Raw genomic sequence first — 22419 nt, forward strand, 5'->3', positions numbered from 1 at the left:
AGATTTGCCTAGTACTTGTAGCTGCTAATCAAGATTTAACACAGATATTCACCTGACGTGTAGCCATGGGTTAAAATAGTCTCATTCACTGTAGTTAAGAGATGAGAATATCTGAGTCAAACTAATGTTCTTATCCCTTCACACTAGATGATTGCATCTCTCCTGTCCAAATGGAAGCAGCATATACCCAGAAACAATCATATAGAAGATTAGATTTAGAGGATTATTTCTTTTTCTTTCTTTTTTTTTTTTTTTTTTTCCTTCTTAAATCCTTGATTGGGAACCTGACCACGGCAGTTCCCCTACACATATATAACAGTTTGCTCTGTGTCTGTATAAAATATCTGTACTCTTTAAAAAAAGCCAGGCTGAATGACCACACAATGCCACAGTCTCAGCCATTAATGGCAAAGAAGGTTGTCTTCAGCCACCTTCTGGAAACACAGAGGGCTTCAGGTGAAGAGAGAGCATCACAGAGAGTCAAGTCCACTCTGCAATGTAGGTGTACAAGATGCAAGACTGAGACATGAAGACAGGAACAGTATACAAAGCAGGGGCCATCTTTTATAAGTGGGAAATAATGTCCTCTACTTTGGCCAAGGTCTGAATTGCAGGACTTAAAGCCAAATTCACCTGGACAAAGAAAGGCAGTGCCAGCTTGCATTCCCCTCTGCCCAGCAGCAGCAGCAGCAGCAAACTCCCCAGCTTGTCTCATCAAGCCAGGTAGCACAGGTACTACACTCACTGACCTGGGGTCAAATGACCCGGCTAACCCCGAAGTGTGACCAGGTTTCATGATTTTTTATCTACCTGTGATCAAGCTCCTCAGAAGACTACAAGATGCAAATGTAAGTGATAAATCATCTGAAGGGTCACAAGTTGCTAAGGCTCTTCAAACATCACCCTATTGTCTATTAAGGTGTGAAATTAGACTGAGATTTCTATGGTTGCCTGGAGTTTCTGCTGGTGCACACCAAGAGCAAGGGCTGGATTGCCTTCTTGTCTGTATTACTGGTCTGGTGTATGATATTTCTATCTTATGCTGTGCAATCACACAATTGCACACAAGAAAATCACACATAACAGGCTGGCCCCACCGGAGAGACACTGTTCCCAGTGCAATGTGTCGCAGTTCCAATTTTCAGTGAAGCAGTGAATATCTTCGCAGGTTCTTGACATCCCACATGCTGTGCAAAGCCACTGTGCCAGCGGGGCTCTGGGACCCTCAGGCACACTCAGAGGGTGCTCTTACACCGCCACACTCCATCCACAATCTGGAAGAACATGTGCTGTGAACATGTTTATGAGAAGCTGGCAAAAATAAATTATATTAAAATAATGGTGCTTCCAGACCCTCTGTTCTTTTTATTTTTTTTAAAGACCTTTGTCATTTGGAGTATTTTCATTCCTTCAAATGTTTATGAGAATCAGTATTGCTATTGATTTTTGCACTTAAATGAGGTTCTTCCTTTCAGGAAAATGATATTTCTAAATATGGAGGTGTCCCTGTGTCAATTACAAGTTTCATACCATCAAGCTCTTAATCACAAACACAAGTCTAGAAACTTCAGCACACATAAATGGCAGAAAATCCAGAAATGAGCAATTAAAACACACTAGAACCCAAAGGAGGAACATTTTGTCTAAATGCCATCACCTACCACAACTCTGTGCCCCGAAGTACACACAATTATCAATAACTATTACTTATTAAAAAATTTGAAATTAATCACTGCTAAAATGCAGGCTTAGTTTTAACACTGAAAAACTATTTGAATGCTACAAAGTATTGTTAGAATTACAATGCACACTCAACATACCATTTACTTACAGAAATCTACATCATGTGCTGTAACAACCACCAGCGCATATGGATTTCAAAATCTTACTGCATCAAGTAATCTTCAGAAAATACTGAAAACATTTTTTTTTCCATTCTGTAATATTGCAGCTCAACAGCAAACATATATAGTGCTGCCTTCTGAAACCCTGAAGATGGATTTACGTTCACCAGACTTAAAACAACCTTTCTAATGGCCACCCATCAGATAAGTCATGTAGTGGGGAGCTTCGACTGCCTCTGTGTGGGATCTCATTCTCATGTTGCAGCAGGTACTTAAAGAGTAAGAACCCTTTTTTTTCCAAAGGAATTTTGATGTTCAACTCCCTTTGAAGCCTCTCTTCCTATGTATCTTTGAAAATCTGATCTTCAATTTGTTATCCACTCAGAAATGAGGGCAGAAGCAGCTCTACACTCCTAACATGAATGAAGTGTAGTTGCTTGGAAAACCACGTCTCCTTCTCCCAATCTTCATCTATTCTTTCCCATTCCAGTTGCATAAAACATCATCACAATGGGCCACAGGCTCCTGTTTCTCACTTTATGTAATCCATCAGAACTGATTTACATTCTTTAGATAAAAGTAAAGATCACTGCAGGCAGAAACTGGATGCAGTCGTCTGCTATGGAAAACAGCTTTGCTGCTCCTTTCAAATGTATTGATTACTTGCAGACTTTCCCCTCTAAAGCATATTGACCAAAGTGGGTGCTCTTGTTGGAATAGCCACTAGCTGTTGGATAAAACTTAACAAACAGCTATTTTATTAGCTTCTGTTGTTATTATTTCTTTAATTCCTTCAGTATCAACCAAACACAGCAATTTGCTGACAAAGGAAGATTAGAGATAAAGCATGACTATGAACATTTTGAACCCTACTTCAGTTCTCCCTTTTTTTTTTTAACAGATTTTCCTAGGCAAGTCATATAGGACAAATTTTTAATGGTGTTTGGTGTCTGCTGCTACCTACGATGGATAATATTTTGTAGAAAAATAATTAAAATCATAATGGAAAACTCAAAAACTGCAGTATTTATACTATCAGCACCATTTTGGCACGCCAGGACTGACTTATCTGAGAGTTTTTAGCCAGATGTTTTAGTGTTACCCCTCTGGATTTGATCTTGGGAAATTTCTGACTGGTCAGCATCTATAATTTCCTTGTTACTTCCCCATCACTGGGTTAAAGGCCATGCTGCCTGGCCCAGAGAAGAGGAAGAAAAAAACAAACACCAGCAAAATAATTATTTCTTACTGGTAATTACTACTGAGTATTTTTTTTAATCAAGATGGTAAGAAAATGCTACTTTTCCCCTCACCACACATACATCCAGACTTATGAAGACTGTCCCATATTCTGCAACAAAACTAAAATAATAGTGTAAGTTCTACAGAAATCACAATTCTCTAAAACAATCCTGTAGAGGAACTGCTATCTGACACAAGAAGTAGTAAATCTGACTTGTTTAAAAATGTTTAGATAAAAGGAAATAAATAGCAGTCACGTAAAACCCCCTGATTTTCTTCAGCTACAGTCCTTGACCAGCAGCACCTGGTCAGTTCTGCACTACAGTAATTTTGCTCCACCACAGTAAAATTAAGCACACAAAGAGTTATTATATCAAAGCTGCACACAGAGATTAAACTCAGACTCGATCACACAACTAAATCCCCATTCAGTGCTTTGCCAACTTACCACTAAGTGTGAAGCTAAAAATATTAGCTAATAACAGTGAGCTATCTTCCAACCACATCCTCTTGTAGAACAACATCAATAAGAGACAAGTCTGAAAATGTGCCTTAGAGGAATTACTGAACACCTTTGTTTGAAACAGGGCCATTTCACTTTGGGACAGGGTTTTGGTTTTTTTTCTTCTGTTTCTTTTTTTTTTTTTCTCCTCCTCCTCATCTAGTGAACATATCCTACACTTCAGGGTATGGAAACTTGCCTAAATCACACCCATAGTCAAATCAAATTTAACATATCTTTACAAGATATTTATGACATGCAAATACCTGGAGGCCATGTTTCTCATTCACATGAAGGTCCTTTATGCCAGAAAAGGAGGGCTCTTTCATGTTAGTGAGAACAAATACATAGTTGATTAGATGTTGGTTTCACATATTATATTTAACATGTGAAGGTTCAGCAACACGCATCTCCACTCCACGTGCAACAAGCAAGCAAACACACTGCAGCATTTTAAGAAAGGTGTTTGGCAAGCCCTTACGACTGCATCCTCACAATCTGCTACTTGTGTCTCAGCAGGATTCTGCTTCAAGAATCTCAGAAAAAATAATTTTACTTTGCCTTTCATGTAAAAAAAAATAAGAAACCCTTGCTTCATTCACTCCATTTTTTCTTAAGCCTTTTAGCATCTCAAGGCATCTGCTTCGCTCACAAATTTTGTCTCTCGGTACACATCTAATTCAGAAATCAATTATTCAATTACATTTCTTTCAAAAACCTTTCATTATTTGTCACTTAAGAGCAGAGACAGGAATTTTCAATTTAGAAAGCTTAGACCGGAACCGCCAAACACAAGTTATTTCTTGGGATGCTTTCTGGGCAAGGTGTGAAAACACATGCTGTGCCCCCCGCAGCCCCCCAAACCTGCGGGGCTCTGTGTGCTAGGGCTCAGCAACCAGTCTGCAGTGCTGAGGAGGGTCATGTCACCTGAGGGAAAATTGCACAGAAAAACAAAAACATTTGGGTTCGTCTCAGAAGGTAAATGTATAATGCAAGTCATAAGCTTTCTGGGTAGAATTCACCCAAAATTAATAAGCCCGAGCTTTAAAATTCTAACGTCAGACAAATAAGATACTGTAGTTTAATTCACTTTCTTTGATAAATTCTGCTATCTACTGAGAATCTGGGATATTACTTCCAAAATTATTTGCTACCTGAGGTCAGTCCATGAATAGACACAATATACAGCTAATTTCCTGACAAAGTAATATTAAGCACCCTATTTTCCAGAGCACACAACAACTACTTAGAACAAAAAAGTCAAGCCAGATGGTGTCTTTGTTTTTCAAGGAACATTCCCTATTTTTGTGCTGCTAAAGAACCTTCAAGTTACATAAAAGCTACAAAAGCTGTTGAAGTTTACAGCAAAGGCTTTCGTGAACAAGAGGAATTTTAATTTGAAAGGGTTGAGCAATTTTTAACCTGCACCAATACTGCTATATACCAGATAATATGATACAAAAATATAATAATATACTTGGGTATTAAAAAAATAAGATGACTCATCTGTGGATATGAAATATTTTTCTGCCTAAACTACATTAACACATTAAGAACTTAATTTATTCTTTAAAAAGCTACTTTTTTTTTTTTCCAATGAGCTTAAAATTGGACTGCAGCAATACTTTTACAGCAATAGAAAAAAAAGTAAATTATACACATCTCTGGCACAAACGCCTGTTAATCTGATAACCCACAAACCCTCCCCACTGCAGAGGACTCCAATTAGAATGAGTAACAGAAATGTATGGAGAACTGAGGGGGGATGATATCTGTTTGACTGACATGTGCCTTTCCTGGAAGAATGCAATGCGTGTCCAATAATCCTAAACAGTCTGACAGCACTAATATGACCCAGTTCTTAGGAAATAAGGCATATCTTTGCTACAACAGCTAACTATACTTTTATATTGAAAAGTAATATTTGAAACTGTGTGATTCTGTTTTCTAGTAGTGCATTAAAAGCTCTATTCACATAATTAGCCAAATGCCATGTACGGTCTTTCCTATTATTGCCATAGAAATATTACAGGAAAGAGTATTTTTTCTGCTTTTTACATAAACTTTTCTGTGTTTCATTATATGCACTATTATATGTATTATATTACCAGCAAAGCTGTTAGGTTGCTCTGCTGTTAGTATTCTACTGAGAATAAACATAACTTATCAACTGGCTGACTGCTTCTTGAAAAATAGGTATCAGTTTACCCCATTGAATTACTACACCTGTTTGAATTTTGGCCACTCCATCAGAGCAGCAAGCTAGCCCGAGGAAATTTCGACACTTGGTTTTATTAGCCTACTTGACAAAACTTTAATAGCCTTAGAAGCTTGCAAAAAAAATGAGAACATAAAGAAATACTCAGAGAAATAAAGAAAAGATGAAAGATTGCATTTTGTGGTTTGACAACTGAAAACATCTTTTTTTTTCCTCATCACTAAACTACTCCTTCAGGTTTTTTGTTTTTTTTTTAAGCTCTGCACATACTACCTGCTCAGTCCATTCAAACTCCATGAAAGGAATATAAACCCGGAACGAAAGCTATTGCTGAAACTTGATAATAGTAACTACTGAAAAACACTGAACATTAGCTCTATACACCATATTACATAAACACAGAACACCTGAAATAGTAAAACATTTTCTCTATATACCTTACTGACTGTGAGAACATCAATGCAATAAGGAGAAAGAACAAACTATGAAACACTAAAGAAGTGGTGGCTCACCTTCTGTGCCATTTGGTGTCATGGAATTATTACTTATATGGGAGTTATCAAGTTTTGGACCACTGGGGGATTCACTACTACCACTTAGTCGGCTATGTGGGCTGGCTAGATCCTGCATTTCCATAGACCTGAAAACAAGATGCAACTAGTTTTAGTGACAGATTCAACATGGATTATGGAGGAATTACCTAGATGAGACACAGCTCGCTATTAATCAATGTCCCGAAAACAGTAAAAATCAAACAGCTTCTCCCAACTTGATCTTTTGTAGTACTAAACTCATTTTGTAGCCACACACACGACTGACCAGCTACCTTAATTATTTCTGCAGCTTCTAACAGAATAAAACTTAGATACAAAGTACTGTACTTTAAACATTTATGTCACCTTGCATTTTAAGACACATACAAAGATATACAAATATACAAAGACATGCAGTCTCTTTACAACAAATTAACACTTTGCTTTTTCAAGATTTACCACTTTGTGGCAATATAATGGGCCTCTAAACCAAATAAAACACTTGAAGCAATTGTGAAAACCTCTCATCTACTGACAGGGAATGAGATATTCCTGATGTATGTGTTTACTCTGGCAAACTACTTAATTGTTCCTCTGTTTCCGTTGAAACAAATGCAGCATTAAAACATTATTATGTCTGCTCACTTGTTTGCTTTGTGGATTACATAAAGCGTGCCCAATTGAAAAGGGATATGACCAACGCATAGTGAATCCATACAGGCGTTAGTGTGCCTTAGCACTGCCGTATCTGAACAGCTGTCGTTCAGCCAAAATAAGAAGAGAGCAATTCTGATTCAAAACAAAAAATAAACTTTTATACAGAACAAAAGCAGCTGTATATTTACCATTTGCTTTTTTAAAGGCCTTATATGAAAATGCCAACGGCCATTGCCACCATGACATATCCCTCGGTTGATGCTGGAGAAGCTTATGATTGAAATGGCCCAGCTTTCTGTTTCTTTATACCTTAAACTTTTGATAATGTTGATTAATTCAGTCTAAGTAATTGCTCCCAGTAGAAATTTCATAGGTTACTGTGCCTCCAAGGCATTTGAACCAGTAATTTTTTCAGTTTAAAAGAAATGCTTAGGCTCTTTTAAAGACTATTAAAATTACATTAAAAATTCCTCCCACGGTAATGGTATAAATATCCTCAAGCCTAAGTGTCATTTCAGATACAAAGTTTTCACATGTTAACTGAGATTTTATCACAAGTTCTAAGCGTGAATCCTTCATTTTGTATTTCATTACCTAAAACAAACTACACATCAAAAGGATGATATGGTAATGAGTTTCAAAAGCCAGTATCTAATATAAAGTCAAACAATTTAGAGAAAAAGTGTAGGTGCTCATGGTTGACAGACTTGGTTGCACACACATAAAAGCAACACTCTGGCACTTACTCGCCTGCTTGATGCAGAAAACAAGAATATATATTTATTTGTCACCTGAAGTTTAAAGAAAAAATAAATAAAAGGCTTGCAGAAAAATAGCAGTTTTCAATCAAATCCTTACCTGCAGCTTGAGGAAACAGCGACATCTGAACTGGTTTGGGACTTCTGCACCTGCAAACCAGGGAAACAAACAGAAGCCTCTGTTACTCTGCTTTACTACGAGGCCTTAAATTAAAGAAAGGATATCACTGCAGATGACAATTCTGTCCTTTAAACCCAAAAGGAGAGGAGGAGGGCGCGGTGCCCGTGAAAGGCATATTGTCTTTAAATTGAAGGCTCAACTGTTGTTTCCTCGGCAGGTCTCTCTCCCTCCTCCCCGCGCCGGGGGACGGCGGCCAAGTGACGGGATAGTGATTCATCAGGGGCCCATGACAGCTGCAGAGGGGCTCACTCCTCCCACGGCATGGCCGCACACCCTGGCAAAGGTAACCCCACCACGCGCCCCACCAAGGGCAGGGGGAGCTGCTCTGTCTCCGAGCCCCCCCGGCATCCTCCACCCCTCTTGCCTCTGGTCATCTTGGCTGAGTTCTCTCCCTCCCATCCCCTTAACTCTGGGCAGCTTCTTGCCCTCACCATGTTGCCTTTCTTCTTCCTCCCCTCTTTGCCATTCATCCTCTTTGCCTGGGCAATAGAGAACCAGCAAGTCGGCTCACCCCAAAGATGAGGGGTGAAACACGACAGAGAGGCTGCCACTGTTTCTTGGGGGGAAGAAAAGGGGCAGGTCTGTCTATGGTAAAGATCTTCAATAAATGACCAACAGTATTACACAAGCCCATCTCCAAATGGGGTGAATTAAAATAAAAACTCTGCATGTTATTGCACAAGGTCTTACCCATAAAAATTCCAGTCGCTAATGAGATTTCTGATAAAATTACTTAAAAGAACATTTCTGGATAAATAAAGAGGGGGAAGCTGCAGCATTCACCTCTGAGGTCACTCATCAGTAAAAAGAATCTGGTTCTACTGGGAAGCCAGCAATAATTTTCCAGTTTAATAAAACAACTCCTTCTATAACTCAGGTGAGCAACAGATTTTTATGTCCTATTAGAAAAACACCTTTGCTTTGCTAACAGATGTCTCTATAGCCAGTAATGATTGTCAGCAGGTGATAAAATGACAAAATTCAGGTGAAGGTACAGTGGCAGACACTGCTAACTTAAAAGCACGCAAAAGCTTCTCCGGGCAAGGTATATATCCTCTTAATGTCTGCACTGAGAATCCTTCATGTGCATTTCCATTCAACCTGAACTGACATCTCTTAAATGATCACAGGGCAAAGACAAGAGAGATGAGGCATTTTAAGTGCCATAAAAATCATCCAAGCAAATCCTACTTATGTGTCTGTAGGGTTTTTTTTTTGTTATTTTTAATCACAGACAGAATTACTACTACCAAGAGTAAACAACTGCTAGGGGCAGCCAGGCAATGCAGAACATTACAAATGATGTCACGAATCATGCAATAATGCACGCTGAAAAACATCAATCTTTTTATAACTGGGTGATTAAAGTACTCTATAATGTGCTTTTCAGTACATCGTCATATGCCAAATCAAACTAGATGAGCAGATACATTCAAAAGTGTGCATTTTGGTTTTGTTTTTTTTTTTTTTTAAATCGTTTTTTCAGTTCTTTACCCCAGAAACTGCAGCAGAGTGCCTTAGGATATGTTTCTGCTGTTACTTCTAAACACCTGGAAAAAATTATAGGTGAGAACTAAGTTTGCTCACAGAGCTATCTTCACTCCCTCTTGCACAGGATCCTTTAAAATATATATTTTATAACAGCAAAGCTTCATTTTTGAAATAGATGCTTTAATTAACTGATTTTTTCCAAAGTGCCCTACAGTGTTATTCATACTAAACTCTAAAATACCCTTAATCTTCACTATTTTATTTACTCAAATTAAAAAAATAATAATAACTTCCGTACACTTACAAATATATACATATACATGCACATGTGTTTATAGTGAGAGATTTCATTTAAGGATTCATGGGAGATGGAAAAAAAAATCCAACCCATTCAAAGTGAATTAAATATATACCTTATATGTCCTTTAACACTTTATGATTTGTGAAAGTTCATATCCACAATCTTCATTTTCATTAGACATACTTTAGATATATTCCTTTGTGTCTCAAGGATTATTTAAACCATGTGTTGCACGTTACCATATTTAAAATGACTCTTTAATCAAAATAACTTTAAAACAACTAATCCTCACTTAGGCTGGTCAGCTGAATCCACAGAGTGGTCCAGGAAAAATAAATCTACTCTCAAGAATGCGAATGCAGACAACAATTAGACACAGATGTGAGTGAAATTAGTTACAGTTTACAAAATGCTACACTTCACATGCTTTCAGTTTTTTATGTGTAGTACAAAATTACAATGCAGTAAGGAACCACACTTATGATGACCAGTTCATAGAATAAAAACATTTCTGGGTGGCGTGTGCTTGCTCTCATACATCCTCTCATTTTGCCAACAGATTTCTGGATAGCTGAAGTTCTGCAACATAACTCGCATATCAAACAAAAAGTGGAAAAAAAAAAAAAGGCAAAAAGGCAAAAAAAAAAGCAACAGCCTTACCCGGCTCGTCAAAGAGAAATATTAAAAAAAAAAAAATAAGAGAGAAAAAGGAAGCTGTCACTCACCCTTCATACTCCGTGCTCTACTGAAACTAAAAATGCCTTCTATGCTAAATGACATGCACATTCCCCTTAATACCTCAAATATATTACTGTGTATAATTTGATTGTTATAAGTAACGTTCACATCTTTTACTTTCATATGGGTTGCAGATCTGGGCACTACATACTACATGGGGAGAAAGTAAGGACAATGATACAAAGCCACTTAGAATTCATCCATTTAAGAATCTTAAATCAGTAACATCAAATTCTGATTAGTTAATGAGGTCTTTTAAGTTTGCCTTTTTTCTAATTAAATTTATAATTCTTCACAGATGTAGGTTTTGTTGATGTTCAATTTGTCTCTCTCATTTTGTTAAACCTCACATAGTACTCCACCAATCCGTTGAATAGCCACATTAAATCTGTTAATACCATGCTCTTCAACCCCAGAAATTATTTCCAGAAGGCGAACTTGCTTTGAGAGATCATCAAACAAGACTTAAGGTACACATTTTATCACATTTTCCCTACCACAGAGCTCAGGATGCGGAGGAAAATTCATGACTTTTGCACTGTTTATTATACTTTGCTAAATTACGAATCAAAAGCATCTGACAGAAGATCATGTATGAAGCCAAAAAGTTAATAATGTTCTGTGAAAAGTAAACTGTAAATGGGAAGGGATTCTGAATTTCAGCGGTACAGAGCAAATAAAATGTAGGTACTTGTCTAAATTACAGGTTTTGCACAGTATTTTTGCTTGCTAGGAGAATTTTTTTTTAATATCTATAATTTAAAACATTTTTCCTGATGAAAAGAAAAAATTTCTAAGTGAAAATAAGAAGTTAACCCAGAAAATTATAGCCAGCACGTGCACTTTTTCTTAAGACATCCGTCTGTTTTAAAGAAACAAATTTAAAAGACAATGCCAATTTTCAAATCGGAGGATTCATCTGGGGAAAGCGGGGGTCGGGGTGGGGGGAGGGAATCTGTCATTTTTAGCGGGGGGTGGAGGGAGGGAGAGAAGAGGACTTTCAACCCACCAGAACTCTTCGCCTCCTTAAAAGCGCTTTGCACTCACTATCTACAGGCATTATGGCTTCAAGGGCTACAATGTTACAAAACTAAAATGCAAATTGGCTACAAAAAGGCACCTTCCTGACAACACATGAAACTTGGTAATTCTTTCACTCTTCCAGTAGTCATATAGCGGGGGTCTAAGGGAGGAGGTAGAGCTTTTTCACTAAATGCTCACATCAAAGACAAATTGCACTTATTAAACCAGAAGCAGGTAATTAGTTATTTACTTTTTAATTACTAGTTTAAATTCTTCTAAAAGTGCTCTCCTACATACTTGTTTCATACACTTATGAATGAAACATTTTGAAACCCCAACACTTTCTTCCCTTTCAGAAAGAAGTCCTACGAGGCGACAATGCTCCTATTATGACCAGCCATTTAAGAATGTCTTTCTGCTTTTCCAAGATTTTTTTGGCTCCCGAGAAATATTTCATACTTATTGCAACTGAAACAAAATGATTACTCATTCTTCTTTCTCTGCTCTCCAAAGGCAAAGGGTGACTCAAGCCGCCTGTCACTGTGCAGAGCTGCTGAAAGGGGATGGCTGCTCATTTCCAGACCCCACCAGGCCTTGGGAAAACTCTGACAGCAGTGAGGTGCTTGGCTAAATACTGCGTGTCAGGGCTTCGTGAGCAACACCTAAACCACTGTGTGCATATGTGTTTATATACATAAAAGTATATGATGTACATGCCCCTGTATATGTACAAAAACATATAGAGATTATTAATTTATTTTACATACCAAACCAACAGTCTGTGTTCTGGTGGGTGCCAATCAGTATGGGATGGAAAAGAAAATATTCTTTATACATGGTATTGAACATTGAAAACTTCCAGTGATACGCTACACAACATTTCCACTTCTTTACCCAAATTTATCTCTGTGATCATTTTAAATTTAAACAAACTACCTGAAAATACACAATTATATTTTTTTCTCTGAAAGCTTTTATATCTTCTGTTTGCCTCATTTAAAAATGTTTACTTACAAAAAAAACCCCAAACAAACAAACAACAACAAAAAACAAACCCAAAAACCAAACCAAACAATGCCACCAGAAATCAACTACCTTCTAAGAAACACTTTTAAATGCACAAACGCCTTTGCTTTTCCAGAACAAACTTTTCACTGCAAAGGACAGTCCTTCCTCTTGTTGGTGTTTGTCAGAAACACCGAGAGAAATACATACTTGGGAATTTTTTGTGGGTCTCGGTTCCTCAAAAGAAAGATGTAAATTTCATGAGACTTCAAAAGGTCTTTAACTTCCTCGTTCCTAAGATCACCGTTCTAAATAAGCCACCTAAAATGTCAATAAACGTCAAATATTTCAGTCGTGTAGATGTTTATTCTGTCATCTTAAAAAGTTCTCCTGTGGGGATCTGTGTGTTTTCCTTGGTGTTTGGAAAATTTAAACATACTAAGCAAAAGGATTTCCTGCTTCAAAAAGCGCTGTCAAAATCTCTGTCAGGCATTCTTCCTTCCAGTTTTTTTATTCTTTTTCTCACGCTCTCATGTCTCTTTCAGAAAGATCGAAGGGTTTTCTATATTACGTGCCTATTTTGCCCCTATTTAACATCTCACCATCACATTATTCCTATCTGCCGAAGCATTAGCAAGCTAGGAAGTCCAAACAGGAGAATCCCCAAACCTGGCTGATCACAATAAACAGAACCGCCTAACATCTGCTTTGTGGGAAGCCTACAAACCCCAGCCTGAAACACGGCCAAAATTAACTGCTGCACCTAGTGATTTATAATTGAGCCTTGCTCTTCTCCAGGACGGCGGGCAATCCCCGCGCAACTCCGTGCGGGGTCCGTCCCCGCCGCAGCCGCACAACTCCGGGCTGCTTGGCGATGAGGCTATTGCGATCAACCCCTTTCTCTGCTCTTTTCCTCCCCCTTCTCGCCTCTCCCGCTGCCCCGCGCTGCCCGCCTGGTACTCACGGTGCCGGGGCGCGCCCTCTCCGCGGCGCGCAGCCTCCGCGCTGGCGGGCTCAGAGCGCGGCGGCGGCGCCTCCCATGGCGCGGCGGGGCCGGCGCGCCCCGGGGCGTAGGGACGCGGGCCGGGGCCGGGGCCGGGGCCGGAGCGGGGCGGCGGCGGGCAGACAAAGCCGCGGCCGAGGCTGCCTCCAGCCCCGCCGTCTGTTTGCTCAGCCTGGTGGGTCTGCCCAGGCGGTGCCTGGGGGCACGCTGCCGCTCCGCGCCCTCTCGCCTCCTCACCCCCCTTCTCCTGCCCTTTTTTTTTTTTTCCTCTTTTTTTTCTTCGGGTTTTGTTTTTGTTTTTGTAATGCAAACCGCAGCTATTCTCTTGTCCTAACCTTATTGGTTTAAAAGCAACAACTGCAATGAGGCTTGCGCGTTCTGAAGTCAACCTCCCTGCCTGGGCGAAACTCAGCCAGGGCTGCCGCGCTCGGCCGGCTGCGCGGAACCGGCGCGGGGGTTGCGCGCCTCTGGCCGGCGGCCGCTCCGCCGCCCCCTCCGCACCCAGCGTCCCTTTTTCTGCACCTTCTTCAGACTCACCCTGGGACAAGTAATGAAGCCCTCGGGTCCCTCCTCGTTTAAAAAGCTTAATTGTGTGTAGATGCGTCCCCTCTAGTAAGCTGGGTTTAAACAAAAGCCGCGCTAATAGAAGAACTGGAATTAAACCAACATTATATCAATGAGAGAAGCTAAATAAGGATACTCACAGAGGCTCCTAAGCATACAACCAGCATGCACGTCCAGACATGCCGTTTTGATTGGATATGTAACAGATTTGTTCTCAAATATCTGAGATTCTTGCAACCTTGTAAAGAAAGGGTCTGCTAAAACTATTTAAGCCAGCCTTCTCCAATATAAAGGTATTTATTAAATAAAGTATCTGGTTTAAACTATGCAGATATGTGAAATATCTGTACTTCTAAAAACAATTATAAATGTAGTCGAATTTGTACTTGAAATTATTAGTACTCACCTACTAAAGTTTTAAAATTTAAAACTGTGTAAAGGCCCTTTGCATAGACCTTACAAATATTTCCAAGGAAGAGAGAGATGGTTGCATAGAGTTAAATTTGTGCATTAAGTAACAGTAACTCTTTAAAGCTTCACTTTTACCAATCAATAAGTAATTAAATAATTTAATTAGTAAGCCATTAAACTGAAATGAGTTTATGATACATTTCTATTGCAGCACTTTTAGTTGCTCATAATTTAAAAAAAAACACACAACTCTTTTTAAAATATATACATCATGTTAAAAAATATTTTAACATATACAATAACTAAATTTGACCAGGGTTCTCCAGAGCATTTCCACTTTGTATACAATATCTTTCAATTAATGTACCATTTATTTCTTTAAACTTTTTCAATTCACATAATCCAAATCTAATGAGGAAAACAGCATAATGATTTGTAATACCAAAAAAAAAAAAAGTCTTAATACCATGTCAGGTTTAAAGTACTAAATAAAAAAAAAATAAAATAAAAAGAACTTTATACTGCATAAATAGATTCAAACAGAACTTTTTTTCTTTACAAAAATCTGTGGTTATCCACTGCTAATATAGCCTTACCTTCAATTAACTAATCTGTGAATGAAAGCAATACTTCTACAGGAGAAATGTCTTCTGGCTATTACATCCCAGTAAGTGAGACATTGTTTTGTAGCAAGTATATTGGGAATACTTCAGGAAAGCCGATTGGTTTGCTAAGCTACAAGTCAACCTCGAGCTGAAAAGGCACCTAGGATTTCATTTTGTTTCGCGGAGAAAAGGGATCTTGGGACAGTCACATACCATATATGGGAGCCCAGGTCAAAATAAGCAGCTTTCGATTGGGCCCGTCTGCGTAGCCAGAACAAACACAATCCCTTTACTTCTTTATATTCACAAACCAGATCTCGCGCCAAGAAAACTATTTATGATGTTCTACATTAAACTGTGAAAGAAACACAAATTACTTATTATGGAGACATGCAGTTTCATCAGGTAAAATTCATCTGAAATCCTGAAATATTAATAGAAAGCTATGCAATCGTTCTGAACTATGTGCTTCTTGGAACAGCCACGATCCTCCAGAAAACACCCCTGAAAAGTTTACCCGTGATAATAAGATCATTAAAAAAAAAAAAAATCCTATCTAATCCTATACAGCATTAAAGACACGTGTCCTGCTTCACTCTCTCTAGATCTACCTATTACATGAAAAAGATCAGACACCTACTTTTAGGAAGCAGAAGCTTTCTTTTTTCTGGGAAAAAGCCTTCAAAAATATATTGTTGTTGTGAGGTACCACCTTACACTGGAAGATGTAACTCAAAACCCTTTCTCAAAAGTAGTGATACTTAAACGATGCTATGGAAATTAAAAAAATTATTTAAAAAAGGTACGACTGTACTTCCAGTGATGTATGTGTTGGTTTTTGGGTTTTTTTTTTTTTGCATAAATACACTTCACTCCATATTTGGGAAAAAAAAAATACTGTTTTAGATGTAAAGCTTACTGAAACAGATTTACTGTGCGTTAGAGTCTGTAGTCCCTAATGGGAGTTTTGTCTAAGTAATAACTTCAGGAGTGTGTCCAGCCTCTGTATTTAATTAAACTGAGACAGAACCCCATACACACATACAGAGCTTGATGATATGATGATAAACATGGGATAAATTACACAGAGGCTAAGACGATCAGAAAAGGGGTGCTGACGACGCATTGCAAGAAAAGAATCGGCTTTGAATTTTTAATCTCTTCTGTAGTATGGCATGTAGGCAGTATGGGAACTGAAGCCATATAAATGATCTAGATGGGGGATATGAGATAAAGGAGGGTCCTCTGTGTTTATATAGCCATTAAACAGTGCCTTAAAGTTCTTTATCTGATGTCTGAAGATTGGACTTCAGATTAATGTATATCATTACCCCATTGTATGGTCTAACCTATGAACTTATCCTCCAGCTGATACCATGGACCAGATTGTCATTTGGTTTAAGTGAGTGCAGTTTTTTATATTTCAACAACTAATCTAATTATGCCAGCTGAGCACTGCATCTATTTGAAAGAAGTTTGTTTACTTGGCTTTTCAGTTTTGTTCTTCCAACTAACTGCGTATCAAATCAGCGCAGGCTGGGTTGTTATCCCTGGCACCCAACATCAATTTTGAACCACAATTGCACTAACACTGGGTTTGGAACAGAGATTTCAATGGGATTTGTATACATTTACTTCATACCTGAATTTGCCCTGATTCTGCATCCCTGCCGATGCAGCTGGCATCTCAAGCGTCATAAGTAAGGGACCAGGCCTATTACATAATATCAAATGCACAACAAGCCATTTGGTATATATTTACAACTGTTACTCATGTGATATGGTTTTAACTCCACATGCAGTGTCACACAGTTGTTTTAGAACAAGTAAAGTGAGTCCATCCTGAACACTATATTTACTGGGTACTTGGATTCCACAATTACAGATGTGCTGGCAATTAAGAAAAATTAGATACGGATATGGAACAGTGGGACAGTTTGCATGTTTGTTTCTCAGTAGGAAACGCTACTGAAATATTTAACATTAGAAATAGGCCCAGGAAGACCACACTTTGCTAAAGCAAAAGATGCATCCCATTGCTCCCCAAAGCCACTGCCTGGCTCTTCCCATAACAACTGCAACGCAACGTCAGAACGCCTTGCAGCAGGCAATATCCCTCCTATGTCTCCATACAAGTTTTATTTTACACATAGCAGCTGTTGCCTGGAGACGTCCCTGGCTGGAGCAGAAGTTTGCAGCATTTGACAGGCGCCCTTATTGTCTCATGCTACTCGTGTGAGCAAAAGTAGGATGACCTTGGTAAATACAAACACAAAAAGTGAGAGAAATCAACCATTTTCAGTGTTCTGTCCAAAAAGCTATCAGTGTGTTTGAGAAGGACAATTTCATTGCATTCTTTTGAGATACACCAGATAAAATTAACAATGAATTAAGGTCTACGTACAATGCATTATAAGAAAAGGTGAGTGCTGCTAACCATCATCCTCAGTCAAAATTGTGTGAACAGCTGGCCCCAAAGCCATCTTTACTAGTTGGCATGCAGTTGTACTTGTTCAAAGTCAGAAACTTCAGTATGACATACAGGATCATTTTGTATAATTTAAAATAGGAATCAGTAAACTTCATTAATCTTAAGCAGATACTGCTTTAGCTTTTTGAATGAATTAATGACTTGATAGGATTCTGAAATAGTTCTTGGCAACTACAACATAAACGAATGCAGATATTTTCCACGGAAGAAGTTCTCAAACTCTAGTTTGACAGCAAATACCTTAGTGTTTCTCAGTTTTTCACTTTCCAAAATCAAGGTATGTATGGTTTTTCAATAGATTCAATGCATCTTAAAAACGTTATGTAACATGGGAAAAATATATGGCATATACATATTTATAGACATAAACAGTGTAAACTGTAAATATGCTTGGTACTATAACTGCCAAGTAAATAAATAGTTTGGCAGGGTGAAGGGAAGGTTTCCTACATGGAGGTAAGTTTTAAATCTACATAATCGTAATTTCTCTTTTGATACTTCGTAATGCCCAACTGAAAACTTTCTACATCAATTTTTGTCTTCTAGAAATCTCATTAAGGTAATTATAGTTATGATCGCCACACAAAAATACTGCTAAGTTTTGGTCTCCAGATCATCTGAAGTAGATGTTTACCCCAAAACGATAGCACTGCTTTTCCCTAAAGACTCAGAAACCAGATTCATGACGCTCTGAGGGTGGAAACTGTGAAATCTCCTCTTAGTTTAGGAGCAATATTGTAGCTTTCCTAACTACAACAGCTTTCATTTAAGCAATGACTTATCTATTAAATTGAACTACTGAAAATTACTTTTAGTCTTCCAATAAAGTTCAATAGTTTTACAGGGGGGTTTTTAACACTGTCTATGGTACCTAGGAATCAGTGAGAATGTCACTTTTCTTTTTTTGCAGGAAAACCTCAGCTTAAAAGATACATAAACATAGTAGTAACTGTTTATAAAACTAGTCCCACTGAAATCAACATAATTGCCTTTGAAAAAAGTTGCATGGAGAATTAGCTGTGTGCAAGATAGGGGATGAAATGAAAGAACTACATTGCAACCTATGAGCCTCCTTGAGAAAGAGCTAATTTTTCTAATTTACATTCAAGTTTTTATTCCAGCTCAGCATGGAAACATAACAGCCTAAAAAACTGAAACCAATCATCCTTCATCTGATCTGTGAATAATAATTTGCTCACAAAAATGACCTAGTCTAATCAAATGCACCAGTGATGATGAGGAGCTGCTTTCTAGCACTCTAACAGGCGATAAAAGTTACACTCAGTGGTTCCTTAGCAGACTAAGTTGCATGGAGAATGCAGCACAAATAAGAGATTACTAGTGAACTGACAAAATAATCAAGTCCCGTTGTTCTGTAAAGACTATAAAACACATCATTTCACACACATGCCATTTTTCCGTAGTTTGTTTGCCCACAACTATTTAAGCCTTCCTCATCTTTCATTTAGTGCTATTAGAAAAAAAGTTAGATTTTACAAACCATTGCAATTTTTTTCACAGCAATAACTTGTATTTTACTAGTGATATAAATACAGCACACTGTATAACGAGTCAGCTCAGTAATGCTACACTGTCTTTTCTCCAACTATTTTCCACTAACATGAACAAAACCAGTTTTGTCGGCACCTCCTATAAGGTGAAAAGGGAGATGGAAAGTTCATCTTTGTTTTTCAGCTCTGAATTAAAGTTGTACTCAGAATTCTTAATTCAGCAAGAAAAATAAGTTTGTTCACTAACCACAGAAACAACAGGTTTATTTGTTGCAAATTCCATTTTGTTATTATTTCCTAAATGCGTTTTGTAATTTTTTTCCTGAAGCATTATTCATGTCACTGTTCAACAGTAGATGGAGCAGTGGATCATTACTGTATTTTCATTATTTCTGTCAATTATTGCATAATTTTTCAGCTGCTGACATATAAGACTGGACAAGCAACTTTAAAAGTTATATAGAGAAAATAATTGTTAATTAAAGGCATTTAGAATCATGATGAAAATGAATAGAATAAGAATCCAAGCTTACTCTGACAAATGGTTAAGAAAAACCTGCATTTATGACTAGTGTGATTCATGAAAACACATTCAAATCACAAACTTTGTGTTAGTTGAATACAGTAAATATGTATGTCCTTAACCTTGAAACATTCAGTCACACATTATTTTCTTATGATGACCAAGAAGGGTGAAGTATCTTCTAAAAGTGAAGTTCATAAATATTCCACATTTTGGGCCTTGTAATGAAAAGGAAAAAGTGGAAGTCTAAGTTAAAATAATCATTACAAGGACAATTTCTCTTACATTCACATCAATTCATCTTCCTGTAAACTGTTTATATGAAATTTACCACAATAAATTTTTTGAAACCTTAAAGTAATTAAACCATGACCCTCATTTGTTCAGCAGGGGTTGGATTCCTCTCACCTAACTGTAACCATCTAAAATGAAGCATTTAATTTAAGATGATAATCTTGATCCTCATCTTCAGTGGAGAGAGACAGACACTTCCACTTGATGTGTCAAGGGGGGGGACAATTTTGAGGTTTCCCCTCCCCACAGACACAGACGATCAGCTTAAGCTAGCTCTCAGGTTCTAATGGCTACGGCTCCCCAAGCATCCAGACTCTGTTGCACCCAACAGCATAATTTCCCTTAAAATCAGTTGGGTTTCAATAGTAATTGTATTCACAGAAATTGCAATTGGCACATGCTCTATTTTGAAACTTCGTATAATTACTCAGAGTCAGACTGCCAATATTTGTTGTTACAAATCAAGGCCAGAGGAAAACTTCTCAGATGGCTTCAAAGTCCCAGTTCTCATCTCCAAGCCCAGCTCCCTCCCCCGCTTCCTTCCAGCAGCATTAACTTTTTCTCTGCAATCTCACAAATCGGAAAAAGAGTAACCTCTAAAGCTGTTTTAGACTGAAGGTCAGAATTCAAAGGATCGGTAACTTTATCCACAGAGCTTTGCAATCACATTGCTATTGGAAACACACCCAGAAGCACCAGCGCTTGAGATGTTTTTATTAAGCAATGTCAATAGGTACGAAATTTGAAGGTTGGGGTTTTTTTCCATACTGTAAGGTTTATCAAGACTCATATTTGCAAGAGATCGAATTGCTTTCTGCCACTGAATTTTAGTTTAATGTTCTCTGAGGTAAGGAAACTGGGCTCTATGTTTCATGCTAATGAAAACAGCAGCTTTGGTTTGTTTATCTAAATACTTAGAGAGAGGCACCTCTTGCAGCCAAAATGTAAACAAAGCTTAAACTCTTTTTACTGCTTGGATACTTCCAGGCTACTAATACGGATTTTCTTTTAATTAAGTGCATTATACAGATTTTCTACATCTATTTCCTGCTTAACAGTCTACCTTTCCAAAGAAATATTTAATTCCTAAACCAATTATTCATAATTACACCTATATTTTCAGCCCATGAACGAGATGACAGATCCCTTTCAAACCAAGGCTCAAGGGGAAAAAAAAATCAGAGAGGGCAGTCAATACTTTTCTCCCTGCAAACCTGTCATTAATTTAGAGGGAAACAGGTTAAAATAAGGATTTTAACAGGGCTTAACAAGAATTAAGAACAAGCTAAAGATTGATTTAATTATCCAAAAAAGTAATCATATACCTTGCCCTTCTACCATGTTTGCATATGCAAAAGACTGAAGCACTCATAATCACCTGAGTGATTCACCTGATGAAATTCTGAAAATGTGTCTTTAAGGATGCCTTGCTTTTCACAATACAGGAATATCTATCTATACACAACAACCTCCACTAAATAATGTTACCAAACTAGACACACACAAACGAAAACACACGTTGCACTGGATGCCACTTTATGTGCTGAAGGGTGCAGCACATGGGTACTGCAGCCCAAGCGGAGGCAATAACGCTTTTCATGTAGTGATACCAGAAGAATGCAATAACGTAAGGAGAGGAGGACACGAAGATACACACAGCAGAACACAATTCTATGAAGAACTTGAAACAGAGCTGGATGAGCACAGAGAAACAGTTTTTAACTGTTCTGATTTTGTTTTAAAACATCGTAATATGGCAGCTATCAGTATAAGGAGTGTGTTGAGTGCAACTCAAAAATGCTTATTTATTGTCACTGCATCTGATGTCACTTTCCTTATATTAATAAGCAGGTTACCCTTGTGTATCTAGGCTAGGATTTTTAACAGCTCTCCTGAAAATCAGCAAATCTTAAATTAGAGGCACCTAGAAAAATTTAGCCAATTTAGTAGCACTAAACATGCACTAGCCTGAAACATACTCCACCAATGTTCTCCACCCCAGATGACTGTTTATTGAAATAAAGTCAAAATTATACTGCTGGAGATTGAATGCTTCAAGTGATGCCTTGTGACGCCTGGGACACAAATGAGGGCTCTATTGTCCCTATTGAGGACACCTATGGTGCTGCTGTCATATCAGCCCCTGCCACCTGCTCCACCAAGCCCCATTGGGCTGTAAGCATCCCTGGCCCCCACAGCCACTGATGAATTGCTTCTCCACCCTTCACTGCAAAGCAAAACAAGTGTTCAGAATGAAGGCTTCCCTTCCTAAACCTTAATCCACATCTAGAAAAGGTTTTGAATTCAGAAAGAGTCTCAAGAATTGTGTGGTACCTACAGCTGAGAAGGAGGAAATCCAAGGGATGGAGAGTGGCTGCTCCTCAGCTGGGTACAGCTCGGGCACCATAAGGCTCTTGTTCCTCTGTGAGACCCAAACCAGCTGCCACAAACCAGCAATGATACTGCTACAATGCATTCATTTTCCCTCCTCTCTCCCCTCTCATAAAATCCTCAGTATTTTTAG

General features: G+C 38.2%; 1 protein-coding gene across 34 annotated transcripts in view; it reads right to left on the minus strand.

The window, feature by feature from the left end:
• Positions 1-22419, minus strand: part of EYA1 (EYA transcriptional coactivator and phosphatase 1) — a 169271-nt gene that overhangs the window by 78247 nt on the left and 68605 nt on the right. For 8 of the 34 annotated variants that reach the window (XM_065053782.1, XM_065053776.1, XM_065053774.1 and 5 more), the window contains 2 exons: positions 7855-7904; positions 6319-6446 (listed from right to left, as the gene is read on the minus strand). In XM_065053782.1, the coding sequence (XP_064909854.1) occupies positions 6319-6442 (124 nt within the window). In that variant the 5' untranslated portion in view covers positions 6443-6446; positions 7855-7904. Of the gene's footprint in view, positions 1-3854; positions 3906-4452; positions 4516-6318; positions 6447-7854; positions 8124-13457; positions 13719-14033; positions 14195-15067; positions 15582-22419 lie in introns of those variants that run through there. The other 26 variants (XM_065053793.1, XM_065053769.1, XM_065053768.1 and 23 more) reach the window with 14 other exon arrangements.

Source organism: Columba livia, chromosome 2 (assembly GCF_036013475.1).
Source record: "Columba livia isolate bColLiv1 breed racing homer chromosome 2, bColLiv1.pat.W.v2, whole genome shotgun sequence".
NCBI lineage: Eukaryota > Metazoa > Chordata > Aves > Columbiformes > Columbidae > Columba > Columba livia.